Source organism: Sorex araneus, chromosome X, assembly GCF_027595985.1.
Source record: "Sorex araneus isolate mSorAra2 chromosome X, mSorAra2.pri, whole genome shotgun sequence".
Taxonomy (NCBI): Eukaryota; Metazoa; Chordata; class Mammalia; order Eulipotyphla; family Soricidae; genus Sorex; species Sorex araneus.
In genome coordinates this window covers 317,475,867-317,492,754 of record NC_073313.1, presented here as the reverse complement: position 1 = coordinate 317,492,754, position 16,888 = coordinate 317,475,867, and the positions used below count along the sequence as shown (strand labels likewise).

Sequence of the window (16,888 nt, the reverse complement as noted above, 5' to 3'; positions counted from 1 at the left end):
AGTGGGTTTTCTTTTTTTTTCCTTTTTTTGTGTCACACCTGGCAATGCTCTGGGGCTACTCCTGGCTCTGCAATTAGGAATTACTCCTAGCAGTGTTTGGGGACCATATGGGATGCCAGGGATCAACCCAGGTTGGCCACATGCAAAGCAAGTGCCCTATCCATTATACTATTGTGTTAGTCCCACTAGTAGTGGGTTTTCATATTAATTTTATTATCTTGCCTTAATTTTTATTTATTTGGGATTAACCAGTACCTTTTTTTATTTCTAGTTAGCTCTTATTCTAGTTCACATCTAGTACCTAATGACCGTAGGAAATGTATGTAATATTGAAACACAAAAGAATTAAAAGTAAGAGGCTGGAGCAATAGCACAGTGGGTAGGGTGTTTGCCTTGCATGCGACCAACCCAGGTTCGATTCCCAGCATCCCATTTGGTCTCCTGAGCGCCGCCAGGAGTAATTCCTGAGCGCAGAGTCAGAAGTAACCCCTGTGCATCGCCAGGTATGACCCAAAAAGCAAAAAAAAAAGAACTAAAAGTAATTGACCCTTGACCTTTGCCTTATTAAATTTTTTAATAACCTTTTCCAAAAATATTTTATTATTGAGATCACACTTTATGCATTGTTCTGTTTACTTTTTGGAAAGGGTCCTATGGTGAAAAGGGTACTGTGGATCTGGACACTTAAAGCTGTTTTGCCATTTGAAATTACTAAGTGGACCCTATCCCAGAACCTAACAGAAATTGGTTCCTTCTAGAAGTGAGAACTTGGGGACAGTGAAAGGAAAATGATGGTGTGCATAAAGAATGTGAAGAATTGGATGAGGAAAGGCCAGAGAGGTATAGCAGTCATGAGGGATGAGGACACAAAGTCCATTAAGACGAAACATGCCAGAGATACATGCTTTTTACTACTAATACCAACCTGTGGATCAGGGAGATTTTTAAAGAAAAGCATGCTCTCTACTCACTCAGTCTCAAACTGCTTGTTAACCAGTCTTCATGGTAGAAAGCACAGGAGTTTGGAAGGGGTAGCTGAGTTCTGTCAGCTGCGGTTTAGTCTTCAGAAATGCCCGTGTCAGTGTTACCCCCTCTCGGAGACTTCCTCTTGGACACTACAGGCAGTTTGTAAAGCATCTCTGTGCTTTACGTGATGACATGCCTCATGATGTGGGCTGTCTGCCGGGTTCATATATCCCACAGGTTTCTTCTCTTTCCCCAGAAGTCTTGTGTTTTCTTCAGTAGCCTCTGAGACTGTAAAAGAGTCTCTTATACCTCCCGTTTGGGTGTGTTCTGTTTGGTTTTACTTTGTTTGGGGGCCATACCGGACACGCTCAGGACTTACTCCTGTCTCTACACTCAGGAATCACTCCTGGCAGTGCTCGGGGCACCATGTCGGATACCAGGGATCAAACCTGGGTTGGCCACTTGCAAAGCAAGCACCCTGCCCACTGTACTAACTCTCTGGCCCCTCCCATTTTGTTTTGACTGACAGGAAGTTCAGGGTCAATTAAATGTCCAGTGTGTGTGTGTGTGTGTGTGTGTGTGTGTGTGTGTGTGTGTGTGTGTGTGTGTGTGTATGTATGTGTGTGTTTATTTGGTTAAGCTTACCTCTAAATATTTTTGTAAGTACACTTTGTAATGAGCTGGAGCGATAGCACAGCGGGTAGAGCATTTGCCTTGCATGCGGCCAACCCAGGTTTGATTCCTCCACCCCTCTCAGAGAGCTTGGCAAGCTACTGAGAGTGTCTTGCCCACACGGCAGAGATGGCAAGCTAGCTATGGCATATTCGATATGCCAAAAACAGTAACAACAAGTCTCACAATGGAGATGTTACTGGTGCCCACTCGAGCAAATCGATGAACAGTGACAGTGACACTTTGTAATAAACAAGAGTGTACCCAAAAAATATCATACACTTGAATTATTAAAATGGGCTTGTGGGTTTTGCATAGCATTGGCCCTGGCTCAAAAATGAAGAAAAAAATTTATCTCACCCCACTTGGGTTAAAAATTAGTGCTGACACTCTGCGTGGGCCAGTGAGGTTTGTAGATAACCCAGAAACTGAGCCCTGTATTATTTCATAGTTCCCGTGAGGATAAACATGTCCAAAGATTTGGATATTAGACCGTTAACATTCGTCAGTCTAAGACCTTTCAAAAGGCCATGTTAAAGAATCCATTAGTAGTCAGGATGCTAAGAGAGACTTACAAGCAAAATGATGTTACACATAAAGACCACAGAATTGCAGGTCTGTGCTAAAAGCTTTATCCAGATTGTCTGAGGTAGGTGTTCTGACTCATTCCGTATTAAGAAGCAGACCTCAGTTCACTGTGAGTAGTCCGGATAGCAAAAGCCAAGAGTCTCCCAAGCAGCCCTACATATGTCAGGAATGTTGCCGGTCCTCATTTAAGGCTTAGACAGCTGATGCCTGGGGAAGCCAGGGTAGTAAATCGTGTGATTGAAAATATAATCAGTAACTTCTGCTCTCTAAAGAGCAAGGAGATAAATCTGAATTTTCCATTCACTGTTGCTTTGCAGTTCTTTAGAGTTGTCATATACTTCCCCGTTGGAAAGTAAACAACGTAGAAATCTCCCAACCAAGATTCCTCTTCCAACTGCATTAACGAGTGGATCCAAATCACGAAATTCCCAGAAAACAAAAGGTATTTTCATTTTGGTCATATGCATATTTTCATTACTCTATATATATATACACTCTCTCTCTCTCTCTCTCTCTCTATATATATATATATATATATATATATATCTTCTTAACCATGAGTTACCAATAATTTGTTAAATTATTAGTCATGGCATAGGTTTGTGTTATCATTCTTATTACAAGCCTCATTGAAATAGGCCTTAAAGAAAGGCAGATTATATATAATGAAATAGGCCTTGAAAAATAGGCCTTAAAGAAAGGCCCATTAATGACATACTTTCCTGATTTTTCTGCAGGTACAAGTAAGTTAGTGGAAAACAGGCCGCCTGCCCTATCCAAGTTCCTCCCCAACAGTCAAGAACTGGGCAACACCAGTAGCTCTGAGGGTGAAAAAGACTCTCCACCCCCAGAGTGGGATTCCGTGCCGATTCACAAGCCCGGGAGCTGTAAGTATGACCTAGAAACCTTCCTGCTCTGCCACTCAGAACCTGCACCCACCCCAGGCATGAGAGCTCTGCAGGGCTGCTGCTGTCAGAGAGAACCACTGGGGCTCGCAGACACATGTCAGAAGGAGTCGGAGTACCTGTACTACAGAACTCAGTAGATGATTCACATCGGAGCTGTGTTTCACCCAGAGAGAGAGCTGCTATGCCAGCACACAAAATTTTGCCTGATGTACAAAATGACATCTCACCTGTTGATTGTTTGACATGATAAAGACTTTAAATAATGAGCAGGTGATTGAGGCCTCAGTAAATTGAGAGCAAAAAGCTTTTAAATGCAGGTGAGGCCTATATTAAACATGCCACTTTTTGCATTTTTAAAAGTATATAAGTATACTGGACTGGAGCGATAGCACAGTGCGTTTGCCTTGCACACGGCTGACCCGGGTTTGATTCTTCTGTCCCTCTCAGAGAGCCTGGCAAGCTACCAAGAGTATCCCGCCCGCACAGCAGAACCTGGCAAGCTAGCCGTGGCGTATGCCAAAACAGTTGCAACAAGTCTCATAATGGAGACGTTACTGGTGACCAAATGAGCAAATCGATGAACAACGGGACGATAGTGCTACAGTACATAAATATACTGAAAAAAATCAGTTTTCTCGGTTTAGACCTAGAATCCACTATTTGCTGTGAGCCTTTTTTTTTTTTTCTTTTTGGAGCACACTTGGCAATGTACAGGACTTACTCCTGGTTCTGAACTCAGGATTTACTCCTGGCAGTGCTCAGGGGACCATATGGGATGCTGGGAATTGAACCCAGGTAGGCCGTGTGCAAGGCAAACACCCCACCTGCTATGTTATCACTCCAGTCTCAGCTGTGAGCCTTTTTAGCACCTATTTAGTACTATTTTCTGCCTGGATGATAAATGATTATAAATCCTTGATCATTCAAGACTTCTCGAGTAAGTCTCTGAGTAGCCCCTGAGTTCAGGCCGAGTGCTTTTGATTCCTTAAAACTCTCTGAAGTTTCATCTGGACACTGGTCCTCGGGTTACAACTTTGTGATTTGGAGCCATCGAGCAGATGCCCATCGAGCAGATGCAAGTGCCACTTCCACCAGAGGAAGCTGCGTTTCAACACGGGGACAGCAGCTCCCTAGGAGTCAGCTTCATAGGGTTTTCTGGGGCCCAAGGGACGGTCGTAAGTTGTGCTGGTATCAGTGGCACCCGTCTTTGTGCAGGCACGAAGGTCTGTCTGCCTCACACGACCGTTTATCAGGACGGCTGGTCCTTGCAGTGGCCATGAGTGGCCTGTGTTGAAATCATCCGGAGAGGAGGAACGTGACAGAGGACAGGCCCCGAGAAGAAAATGTGGCTCCCAAGACCACCCAGGAAGAGAGCCGAGGCCTCCAGAGCTGGAATCCTTCGCCACAAGATAACGTGCTTGACTCTCCAAGTCCTGTGTCTGCAGGGGAAAAAAAAAAAACTTTTCTAAGGACTACAGTACCCTGGTCCCAAACCCTATAACCCCCTGCTTGCACCACCAGCTTTACTGGAAAGTTCTAGCAGGGCTCCATTATACATACAGTTAGGGTTCTCAAAGCCAGTGACATGCTCTATTACTTGATCATTTTGATCCATACCCCATTTCTCACCTCCTCCCCTCTCTCCTCTGTTCATTGTTTTTTCTTGCTTATATCTTTTGTCTTCCAGGCAGCATTAAGGCCTAATAGCAGTACTTGGCTTGTTGATGTTCCTGAAGGGAAACACATTTTTCCCACTTGTCTGCTCCAGGCAGCCTGTTACAATGATCTGTGTCCCAGGAAACACTCGCACAGAACAGAGCTCCAGGCCATAGGAAATACTGAGAAAATTTCCCTGCAAATAATCTGATGACTTAGTTTTTTTGTTTTGTTTTGGGTTTGATTTTTAGGCCACACCTGATGATGTTCAGGAGGTTACTCCTGGCTCTCTGCACTTAGTAATCACTCCTGGTGGTATTCAAGGGACCATATGAAATGCTGAGGATCAAACCCAGGTCAGCCACGGGCAAGACAAGTGCCTTAACCACTGTACTACCACTCTGGTTCCAATCTGACAATTTAGAAAGACAAAAATTACCAGGGGTATTCAAAGGTAAATAGGGGTCAGAGAGATAACTGGAACCTGGAGAGGCTCCTAGTTTGATCCCCAGTACCTCATATACACACACACCCCAACCACCACCACCAAGCACTACTAATTTCTGATGCAGCTGGACCCCAGCGCCTCACTGCCAGGCCCAAGCACAGAATGTCAGACCTCCTTGCAGATGGCCAAGCATCACCAGTAGTATATCCGGAGCTCTACAGCACTACAGGGACGACTCAAGAGAATGAAAAGGGCTGCAGCTGTGCGTTAGCAGAGCACTTGCACTGCAACTGTGAGACCTGGGGTCCAGCATCATGAAGAGGAGGAGGAGAGGGAAGAAAGAAGAAGGGAAAATGCAAGCAAGAGAGATAGTACATGGAGCAAGGTTGTTGCTTTGCACACAGCCTGTCCTGGTTTGATCCTGAACACTATCAAAAGTGATCCCTGAGCACAGAGGCCGTAGTAAGCCTTAAGCACCACCAGATGGTGGCCCAAAAAGCAAAAGTGTTTTGGACTGGAGAGATAGTACAGCGGGTAGGGTAGCCTTGCACCCAGCCAACTGGGTTCAATCTCTGGCATCCCCCAAAGGGTTCCCCAAGCACTGCCAGGAGTACTGATTCCTGAACACAGAGCCAGGAGTAACCCCCGAGCATTGCCAGTGAGACCCAAAAACAACCACCACCAATAAAAGATATTTTTAGGGAGGAAAGCAAATAGAAGTCCTGAGGAGGGAAATGTACTCATACTTGAACCAGAATGACCTCTAATAGCACATGCAGTGCTATGTTTGGCTTCCTTCTTCGCTCCCCCATCTTACTCCTACCACTTTATGCCATCAGATTGTCCACCTTTCCCTCATTACCCCTGCTGCCTGCCAGCAACATCACCTGCTCCCACTAACACTGAGGCCATGAAACATTCCGAAGCAAGGCGTGCTGCTGGGGCCCGCACAGCCTGTTCCAGTCAGCACACCTGGAGAGGTCTCAGCGTGCGCCTGCCCAAGAGACGACGGGCCATGAGATGGAGCCAGTAGGGGATTGTACTCACCCCGCCACGAGGGAGGAAAGACAGATGTGATTCAGGGCCAACACTGTGGAAGTAGGTCAGAGACGACTCCCAGAAGAGGTTCAAGGTGACACCCAAGATGGGGCATGAAGAGCCAGCACTTAAGGGAGAAAGTGCCTCACTTGGCCATGTCATGACTGGGACCTTGGCACAGCCTTGTCCAGGTCCTGAACACTGAGGGTTTAGTGTTGGAGACAGTGGTTGGAGAAGTGAGGAACAGTTCCAGCAGTGACAAGCCTTTCACGGGACAAGGAGCTGAGCGGGCTTGTCCACCGTAAGTGAAGCCTACACGGCCCTGAGAGCAGTAGGAAAGATCGAGTGGAAATTCACCGAGCTGGTCCAGGGTGCACTGGGCACAGCCAAGGGTGTTAGGACCCGTCATTTTGTGCCAGGGTGGGTGGGCAGCCTGGCAGCTCTGGAGACTTCCCTGTCACCCGGGCCAGAGTTCTTTCCTTACATTTCTTTGTATCGCAAAAGCTAGGGTAGGATGAGGTACACGGACTCTGCTTCCTTCCTGTAAGTTCTCTGTGTGGGAAGTAAGTGTTGGGGTTGCTGTTCAACATTACCCTGCAGGGCCATGCGCATCCACTGTGGGCATCTGTACCTGGGGGACAGGGCCTGTCAGGAAATGGGGAGTATCAGAGCAGGAGGGGGAAGGGGGTGCAGGGAGTAACGGTCCTCAAGCTTGCCCAGCCCTGCAGGAAGTGGAAAAACCTCCTTCCAGCTAAAGTGAAGAGAAGGAAGACCCACTGTCCTCAGAGCGGAGGAGACAGGGGACATGTCGGTGATTCCCGGAAACCCGTGAGAGATGCAGCTGCCTCTTTGGCCTGAACAGAACACACATGAAACTTAACTTTGGGGGTAGAGGCTGCGAGGGCCTATTCCTGTCTCTGCCCTCGGGGATCACTCATGGCAGGCTCAGGGGATCATATGTGGTGCTGGGGATCCAAACGCAGTCAGCCCCATGCAAGGTAAGCGTCCTACCACTGTGCAATTGCTCTGGGCCAAAACTTGAATGTTTTTCCTTTGTAGAAGTACCTGAGTTCTACAGCTATGAGCTATAACATCAAAAGCACGTGATTTTTAAAAAGCGAAGTATTTCACTAATAAGATTTTCATTTTCATTTCCAGCTACCGACAGTCTTTATAAACTTTCTCTGCAAACCCTCAATGCAGACATTTTCTTAAAACAACGCCAGACCTCACCGACACCTGCCTCCCCGTCTCCCCCCGCGGCCCCCTGCCTGTTTGCATCCCGGAGCAGCTACAGCAGCATCGTCAACAGCAGCTGTGGCAGGTAACTGTTCTTGGCGGTCAGCGCCGCAGCAGCCTGCTGCTCGCCCGAAGTGCCTCTCTGGTTCGCTGTGTGGCAGTTCTGCCCTCTGTGCGGCCAGCACCCCTCCTCCTGCAGCCAGTGAAATGCAGCATTTCACTTCTGAGGATTGCATTCAAGTTCAGAAGTCAGTAGTTACACTAGGCATCAAATGAAAATGTACAGATGCCCAGTGGTGAGGAGATGGACAGGTATTTTTACCTTCTAGTAATTAGCAGCCTGGCAACTCAGTGGGAGGAGCCAGACCGTCAGGGGACATAAGGGTGGGACCCAGCGTGGGGCCTTCACACAAACAAACACACCCCAAATCCACCAGGGCCAGGGGACCTTGGCTGCTCCCTGAGCACTGAACAACACTTGAGTCGGCCTGACTTGGTGGAACCATATCGGGGGGTCCCGGTCCTCAGTCACTCGCTCAGCACCATGAGGCCCTCCCGCTGCATCCTCTGTGGGACAGAGACAGGACTCTCTGTGGGGAGTCCTGTCTCTGTCCCACACCTGTCCTTCCCGTCCACCCCCAGCGACCCACCCAGCTTGGACTATTGTCCCAAGAAACTGGATCCACAGAGATTGGGGACTACCTTCTTATGTCCCCTGCCTCCAGGGTGCTCCTCGCCCCCTCCACGTGGGGAAGAGACCCTGTATGCTCAGGTCTGCTCCCTGCACTCTAGTCCCTGCCCTGTTTTTTTTTCTTTTCCCCTCACTTTATTTAAACTTCATGCTTTACAAAGTTGTTCATGATGTATTTGTTACAGGCATTCAGTATTCCATCACCAGTCTCACCACCACTGTCACCTTCCCGCCACCATTGTCTCCATTTTCCCAACCACCTCTCAAGCCTGCCCCCATGGCAGGACTACAGTAACTTATTTTTTATTGCTTGTTACCACTAAGTGGCTAACACATTAATCAAAACATATTTCCATTGGGGCTGGAGCAATAGCACAGCAGGTAGGGTGTTTGCCTTGCACGTGGCCAACCCAGGTTCGATTCCTAGCATCCCACATGGTCCCCTGAGCACCGCCAGGAGTTATTCCTGAGTGCAAAGACAGGAGTTAATCCCTGTGCATCACAGGGTGTGACCCAAAAAGCCAAAAAAAAAAAAAAATTGCCATAGAAGAAAATTTGTGAAAATTGTTGTATCTTGCCATGGGGACATTTACTAGGCTGTTGTTGCAAGTTAAGCCTTCCGTGTCAATATTTTTGTTAGTCGAGATTGGTTGGCTTCTGCATTATATCCTATCCAATCTGGTGTGCTTGAATGTCGGTGTGTAGAGTTTGGAGAAGGCCTGAGAAGGCCTGAAGTGTTCAGCCGCAGAGACCTGTGTACCTGAAATTTGTCGGCAGGTTAGGTTCTCTGTGGAGCTCAGTCCTGAGGCGGTGGGGTCCAGCCGGAGGCACGGCAAGGAGCTACTGTGATATGGGAGCAGTTCCGGGTCTTTGTCGGGGTGGAAGCTGGCCTGCCTCCCTCTGAGATCACCCCAGATGTCTTAGCCAGGAACAGGTGTCCAAGAGAATTTTGCAGCTAGCTGATCTTTTTCAGGATTCATTTATGAGTCTCTAGAACAAGATCAGTAGATTGGCTTACATGGCGGCAGCCAGGCCCTGCTTTTCACTGTGCCCTTACTCTCCGTCTCATTACAGCGTGGTCTCGGAGCATTTACACAAGGCTGGGCTGCTGTTTCCCCCGGCGTGCAGCCTGGCCCTAACCTGGGCCCATGCCTGCACAGGGACGGTGCTGGCTGGAATGATTTCTCTCTGCTTCTTCCCTCCAGTGATCCTAAAGCAAAGACATCAAGTGGAAGCAAACACAAATTGACGAAAGCAGCCTCGCTCCCTGGCAAGAACGGCAACCCCACTTTTGCTGCAGTCACCGCCGGGTATGACAAGAGCCCAGGTGAGTGTGTCCAAAGACTTCTTACACCTGGGTGTTGGGCTAAGTGGAATGATTTGCCTTTGATTGACCTCAAGTCCATCATTGCAGGTGGCAATGGCTTTGCTAATAAAGTTTCTTCAAACAAAAGCGAGTTTCCCAGCAACCTTGGTATTTCACACACTCCTGTTGACAGTGATGGCTCAGACAGGTACAGTAGACCCTTCTTGACTGATGGATAGCTTCTGCAGTCAGGTCAGCGCCTTCTATCCTAGGTGCAGGTGGGCAGTTGTCAGAAGTGATTGAGCACCTCTGAAACCCTCCTCTCACGTGAAAGCAGCAAACCTGGTTCCCTGACAGAGTCAGAGGGAAGGAGGCCCATGTGACACGTCCAGCAGAAAGCAGGTGTCTCACATGAGACTTGGTTTCGTCCTTCTCAGAGACAGGGTGGGATCTGATCGTTAAACAGAACTAGAATGTATTTGTAAGTAATTGGAGCGAGCACTGTATACCTTTCCATGAGTTATCAGACCCAGAGCCTTTGCACGTGCTCACTGACATGCAGAGATTGTGCTGGTTCAGGCTCCCAGACAGAGTATAGCAGCTGTAGAGAGCTCAAATTTTACCTGCTTTGCACTCAAGGAATTGAATCCTAGATTTGAAGAAGTTTCTTAATTTAAAGGAATTTTTTGAGAATAATTTTTTATCTAAAACATTATTCAAACTGAAAATAAACAGAAGGGAAGAAGTGTTTCCCCTGCACACCCTTTGCTTTGTACCGGGCTCTGGGCTCATGACAGGGTGTTAGGGCTTTGAAATCCTCTGTGCCCTGATCCTCTGTGGTATAAAAACTGTTTCTCAGTTCTGCCTTCTGTCTCCGTTTTTAATATTTGAGTTCCCCCAGTTGAAGTGGCAGCTGCTGTTTGTGAAGTTCTGTGTAATGAGCCTGTTTCCACTAACCATCATCAATTTGTGTGTGTTGCCTTTTCCTCTCGTAACATTCAGCTCGGGTTTGTGGAGTCCCGTCAGCAACCCCAGCAGCCCCGACTTCACTCCCCTCAATTCCTTCTCGGCCTTTGGAAATTCTTTTAACCTAACTGGTGGTGAGTGTTTAACACTAGAACTGTAACTAATAAGCCTGTAGACAAGGAAGGGAGTTCAGCGTTCTGTGCGGAGAAACGTAATAGGACAGTGAAGAAAGCAGGGTGACCAGCTAGTGACCGTTTTCACTATCTTCCCACTTACAATTAGGTGCTCATAGACATACCATACATGGGCTGAGTTTAGGGGCGTGGGTCTGGTTTTACCTTTCTGGATGCTTGCTCAAGAACCCTCGTCCACTGGGCACTTCAGTGGGTCTGTGCGCAGAGCTTAGCAAGGCAGTCCACGTGGAGGGACTGCTCAAGAGGCTCTTGGAAAGGCACGCCACCCCCCATCCAGTCCTGGGGTCAGGGGAACAGTGTAATGCTGTGCAAGTCCCAGCAGTTCTCAGTTCTCTGATCCCAGCACTTACTATAGAGCTTTGAGGAAGAATGCTGTGTCTGACCCATGACCCCAAGCTATAAGGGGCTCCTTAATTTTTCTTGCTATCCAGTGTTAGAAGCAACAGTGAGAGTTTTTCTTTTGCTAATGATCTTGATGCTAGAGTTAGGGGAGGGATTTACAGTTTATGTTATCGGGTGGTTGATAGTATGGCTACAGTATTCACATTGTGTGCTTGAGTTTCGGGGACATCCCCGTATCCCTCAGCCCCCGGGAATACAACGGGAACCAACAAGAGTGGGTCTGAGGACTCCCGGGAACAGCGGTACTCTTTGCCACTGAGTTAATGCGTCATCTAATCCTAGATGAGCTTGGCAAAATGGAGTACGGCCTTGACGATTGCTTCCTTGTTTGCAGAAGTTTTCAGTAAACTTGCGTTACCGCGATCGTGCAATCAGGCGTCCCAGAGAAGCTGGAATGAGTTCAACAGTAGCCCTTCATACCTTTGGGATTCTGCAGGGACAGACACCAGCCCTTCCTGGCCTGCCAGTTCCAGTTCCCCCACCCACACAGCCACGGTGAGTACCGAGCCTGTGCTCTCGATCTTCACCACAGCCGTTGCTGCCATGTGGATGGCATTGAAGTGTCCTAAATGGCAAACAGCCCCTTGGGGATGGAATATTTTGTATCTATATCCTAAACTTATCTATTCTGTTGTGTCATATATGACTGTTTCTTGTTAATTTTCTGTTTGGATGATCTATCCATTGATTTAGTGGGTTATCAAGTGTATAGTAAGTTCTCTATTATTATTATGTTGCTGTCAACTTCTGCCTTCAGGTCTTTCATTGTTTGCCTTATGTATTTTGGTGCTCTTGTGTTGATAATGGTGTTGTCTTTTATTGCAATCTTTGCTTTAAAGGGTTTTCCTGAACTGATACATCTCAACTTTCCTTTTATTTTCATTTGCATGAAATTATTACTTCACATTCTGGTATGTGTGAATCCTTACATTGAAATGAGTCTCTTGAGAGAGAGTATTGGGGAAATTGTCTGCCATATTGGTCAGGTTTGCTCTGTGGACCAATTCTCAATTTCAGTTGTCTTATTTATTATTATTTATTAGCATTTATTATTAGCATTTATTATTCCCTTACAATGCTTTTTTTTCCTATTCTACATATGCAGATCATTATTCCATATATGTCTCTTTCTTCTAACTTTACTTTATCTTTTCTTACAGTCAAATAGTATTTTGTTGTATATATATATGCCATAGTTTCTTTTTCCTGTCATCTGTTCTTGGACACTTGGGTTCTTTTCAGATTTTGGCTATTGTGTATAGTGCTGCAGTGAGTGAACCTAGGCATGAAGATGTCTTTTCAGAATAGAGTTTTTGGCCCTTGACGTAGTACCAAGAATTGAATTGCTGGATCTTATGGAAAAAAAAAATTCAATTCTTAGCTTTTTTCTTATTGTTTTCCAAAATGATTGAACCAGTCAACATTCCCACCAGCAGTAGACCAGGGTTCTTTCCTCCCTGCATCCATGCCACACTGGTTCTTTTAGTCCCTTGGGTTTGTTTGTCTGCTTGTTTGGGGAGGCGGGTATGAGATGCCCACACATGACTGTGCTCAGGGCTTACTCCTGGCAGAGATCGGGACCAAGTGGGATACTAGCGTTAAACCAGGTACCAGTGTGCAAGGCCAGCGCCCTTCCTACTGTACTATCTCTCCAGCCTTTCTTTTTGTTTCTTTTCAAGTGTGCCCGCCTCACCAGTGTGAGCTGATTTCTTACTGTTGTTTGGATTCGAGTTTCCTTGATGATCAGTGATGCAGAGCATGTTTTCATATAACTATCGGCCATCTGTATGTCTTCTTTGGGGAATTGCCTGTTCATCTGTTCTCCCCATTTTTTAATGAGGTTTTTTAGTTAAGTTTTATTAGTACTTGAGCATTAAAACTTAAACCCATTCAGCCACTATGTTTTTGGAGAATTTAGTCTGTTTACATTTAAGGTAGTTCTTGGTAGGTACTGTTAGACCTTGATAGGTATGTATTGCCATTTGGTTCACTGTTTTCTGGTTTTGTGATTCCTCTGTTACTCTCATTCTTCTCTAAAGTTCTCACTGTGTTTCTCCAGGGTTTGGTGAATTTTTTTTGCTTTTTTGTTTTGTTTTGGTTTTGGTTTTTGGGTCGCACCCGGTGATGCACAGGGGTTACTTCTGGCTCATGCACTCAGGAATTACTCCTGGCGGTGCTCGGGGGACCATATGGGATGCTGGGATTCGAACCCGGGTCGGCCACGTGCAAGGCAAATGCCCTACCCGCTGTGCTATTGCTCCAGCCCCTGGTGAACTTTTTGTTTTGCTTCATTTTGCTTTGCGATCACACTTGGCCATGCTCAGATCATGCAATTCCAAGATCTGCCACCAGGGGTCAGAGTCCCAATATGGATCAGAGGAACATATAGTGTGAGGTCTCAGGTCCAGGCCTCCTGCGTATAGAGCTTGCACTGCAATCTGTGGGGCTCTCTTTCTAGCCGCTGGTGAATTATAACCCTCCCCCTCCCTTTGAACTCTAGTAAGTGGTTTATTTGTTGGTTTGATGAGCTTTTTTTGGTTAGTTTGCTTGGGGGTACACCCAGTAGTGCTCAAGGGCTATTCCAAACTGTTCAGGGGACCACATGGTGCCTGGGACTGACCCTGGATCTTCTGCGTGCAGACTGTGCCCCCAGCCCACTGAGCTGGCTCTCTTCCTTCGGTTTACCTGGTTTTGTTGTTGTTTGGTTTGGGGGGGGGGAGGGTACAGGGGCCACACTTGGTGGTGCTCAGGGCTTACTCATGGCTCTCTACTCAGGATCACTCCTGGCAGGCTCATGGGACCCTATGTAGTATCAGGGGTCAAATCCAGGCAGCTATATGCAAGACAAGCTCTTTGCTGTACTATCTCTCCAGCCCTCACCTGGGTTTTAAGGTCTTTTTCTGAGATTTTTGTTTTAATCATTTGTTCAGAGAAAATTCCGATTTTCCTGACTTAGTTTCTAGCATTAGATAAATTTGCCAGTCTTGCAGGATACCTTATATATGCAACAGCCTTTGGGATTGGCCCAGGAGCACTGTACCCGCTGCCACCAGAGTTAGGTGCAAAAGGGGCATCCCTCGAATATGGTGGTACCACCCCATGTGGACTGCACACACTCATGCCGGGCTCAGGCTGCTGTGGGTGTGGGGCTGGGCTTCGAGCCCCATCCGGATGCAGCAGGAGGAGACTGGGGTTCCTGCTGGCCTGGCCCCAACTGCCCTGATGGTGTCGGTAGAGTTCTCAGCAGAGTGTACCCACAAGCTCTGGTAGACCACAGTGAGGGTTCCAAAATGGTGCCCACCAATGCTTCTGACTCTAGCAGCATCCCAGTAATTTGCTATGTCTCATTAGGAAAGAAACCCATGTGATTGTGACATGCACCATGAGGGAGCATTTCAGACTGGTATAGCATTTTACTCTGGGGCAGGGCATTTGTGTGCAAAACCTCTGAGTACACGTTTCCTTTCCCTCAGTTCATTTTGTACATACTCCCCAGACACCCTGAGTGCCAGGTGTTCGTGGCCTTGTCTTTACTGCACAGTATTCACAGATTGGGGTCCCTGAAGCAGAAGCAAATATGTGTCTGTGTGTGTGCATGCATGCATGCGTGTGTGTGTGTGTGTGTGTGTGTGTGTGTGTGTGTGTTTCCAAGAGGAAAATTCTTCATTTTCAAGATGTGCAGTAAAGACACGCATGCCACCCCTCGGCTGGTTTTGTCCCCACCTCCCCACCTTTTAAGTGCTGCCTTTTGCTGTGGAAATGTCTCAATCCAATTGTAAAGGTCTTTTTCAAAGGAAATTTTCTCTGTTTCCATAGTCATAAATTTATTTTGTCTGTGAGAGTGGCAGGTTACTCCTACATAGTCATCTTGAAGCTCTCCAAAAAAGAATTCTTAGCAAGGAAAATAGTGGTTTCAGCTTTCACAACAGTTATTGCAAAAAAGTATGATCCTATTGTGATTTTCTTTGTTGTAAAAGTCCAGTAGTTTTTAGAGATTCTGAAGCAGGGGTTGTGGCTCAGCAGTAGAGCTTTGCATATGTCAGGGCCTCAGTCCCCAGCCCGGTAGGACGGAAAGCCATCTTCGCTCTTGTTGAAAACAGGGCAGGTGGCTCATTCCAGTCAGCCATACGGGTGCATTTTATTGCAGCTTTCATTACAAAACCCAGACTTACTGACCGGCTCACAGCTCTTATTTTAGAGTAAGAACCATCTGCACAGACCTCAAGGTGGCTCGATGTTGGCTCATGTATAAAAAGCACTGGCTTTCTTTATTTCTAAAGAAATGTAGGCATTTAAAGACCCTGCCCTCATTTGTAGCATCACCCCCTCTCGGTGCTAATGATGTGCTTGTCTCATTCCTCCCAGTCCATCCTCGGCAACACCAGCGGACTGTGGTCCACCACTCCCTTCAGCAGCTCCATCTGGTCCAGCAACCTCAGCAGCGCCCTCCCGTTCACCACTCCAGCAAACACGCTCACAGGGATCGGCCTCATGGGCACCGAGAACACCTCCGGGCCTCACACTCTGTCCGCCTCAGGCCCCGCCGAAGATCTCGGGCAGCCCTACAACCCCTGGCGGATATGGAGCCCCACGATTGGAAGAAGAGGCTCCGACCCCTGGCCTAATTCACACTTCCCTCATGAGAATTGAAATTAGGCCCAAAAAAAGAGTGGGGGCCCCTTGTTCAGATCATAACCCATCAGTCTGGGAGACATCGCTCAAAGGCTCTCGCTGCCGAGGCTCCCCGTAGCCCACCCGCCTCATCTTCGCAAAACAGACTCAAGCAGGGCAGGCTTGTACCACTTGCTTCTTTCAGATCTTTCTTGCAATTATGATAATGAGATTTGCTGTTGTGCTTTTAGAGAGAAGTCTGAACTCAGCCACAAACTCTGGTAAGACCTGTACATTGGACAAGCTTAATTGTTACCAAGTTTCCACCACCTGTCTTCTTTCACTCTTTATCTGTATGAACACAAATTTGACATTACAGCTAAGGAAAAAAACCTGAGTTAATTCAAAAGTCCTGGCATGTGACAATTTTATTAAATTACCAAATCTGGTTTTTAATAATTTCACAATATTACACACCAAGATCTAATTTTAAAAATGTAAGAGGACTTTGTGCTGAAAAATAGAGTATTTTTTTAAAATAAGGCTGTGTTGGTTTAAAAGCAGATTACAGAAATGTAAGTCAATTTTAAGAACAGTGAATGAATGTAAAAACATTCCGTTGAGACCATATGCATTTTCTGTGCTGTTTGTACTTGAGGTATGTAACATTTGTATACCTGAATTTATTTTAAAGATAAACCGAAATGCACATAAACAAGTCTTGGGATACAAGATTGAATGTGTATTTCTTTAAAATGCAACTTTGTGTTGTACTTTGAAATAAATGATGCTTTTTTTCAAAAGCCTTGAATTGTTGTGTGCCTTGTTATTTTCTATGCAAGATTTGTTTCTTTGGGTTTTCTCAGACTTTCAAAATAGCCCATTACCTTATTGTATAGAACTGATAGGTAAAAGTGGTGTTTGACTCTCCATGCCAGAATCCCCACGGTGGTGAAATTAGTACTGGAGCATTTCCATGGAAATCACTGCAAGTTAGAAAGCAGTTCACATATCTGAAATTTACTTTCCCTTTTAAATGTGTTGACCTTTTTCCATTTTCGGGACTCCCACATGTCCTTTGAATGTTGCCTGTATAAACTGCTGTAATGCTAAGCAAGTTCATGCTACATGCATTGATTTGATTTAACCTTCACAAAGTCTTTCCTGCTCCAACTCACTCTCCTCATACCCTTTGCTGGGTAG

At 46.5% G+C, this 16,888-nt stretch overlaps 1 protein-coding gene and 1 pseudogene across 1 annotated transcript in view; one reads left to right on the top strand and one right to left on the bottom strand.

Annotated features, from left to right (window-relative positions):
* TMEM131 (transmembrane protein 131) overlaps positions 1 to 16,491 on the top strand; it is a 190,631-nt gene extending 174,140 nt beyond the window's left edge. Inside the window, exons 34-41 of the mRNA XM_055119780.1 lie at positions 2,544 to 2,668; positions 2,964 to 3,113; positions 7,435 to 7,600; positions 9,412 to 9,533; positions 9,621 to 9,720; positions 10,515 to 10,612; positions 11,409 to 11,569; positions 15,440 to 16,491. Coding sequence (XP_054975755.1) covers positions 2,544 to 2,668; positions 2,964 to 3,113; positions 7,435 to 7,600; positions 9,412 to 9,533; positions 9,621 to 9,720; positions 10,515 to 10,612; positions 11,409 to 11,569; positions 15,440 to 15,724 — 1,207 coding nt within the window. The 3' untranslated portion in view covers positions 15,725 to 16,491. The remainder of the gene's footprint in view (positions 1 to 2,543; positions 2,669 to 2,963; positions 3,114 to 7,434; positions 7,601 to 9,411; positions 9,534 to 9,620; positions 9,721 to 10,514; positions 10,613 to 11,408; positions 11,570 to 15,439) is intronic.
* Positions 1 to 16,888, bottom strand: part of LOC129399576 (uncharacterized) — a 378,786-nt pseudogene that overhangs the window by 256,954 nt on the left and 104,944 nt on the right.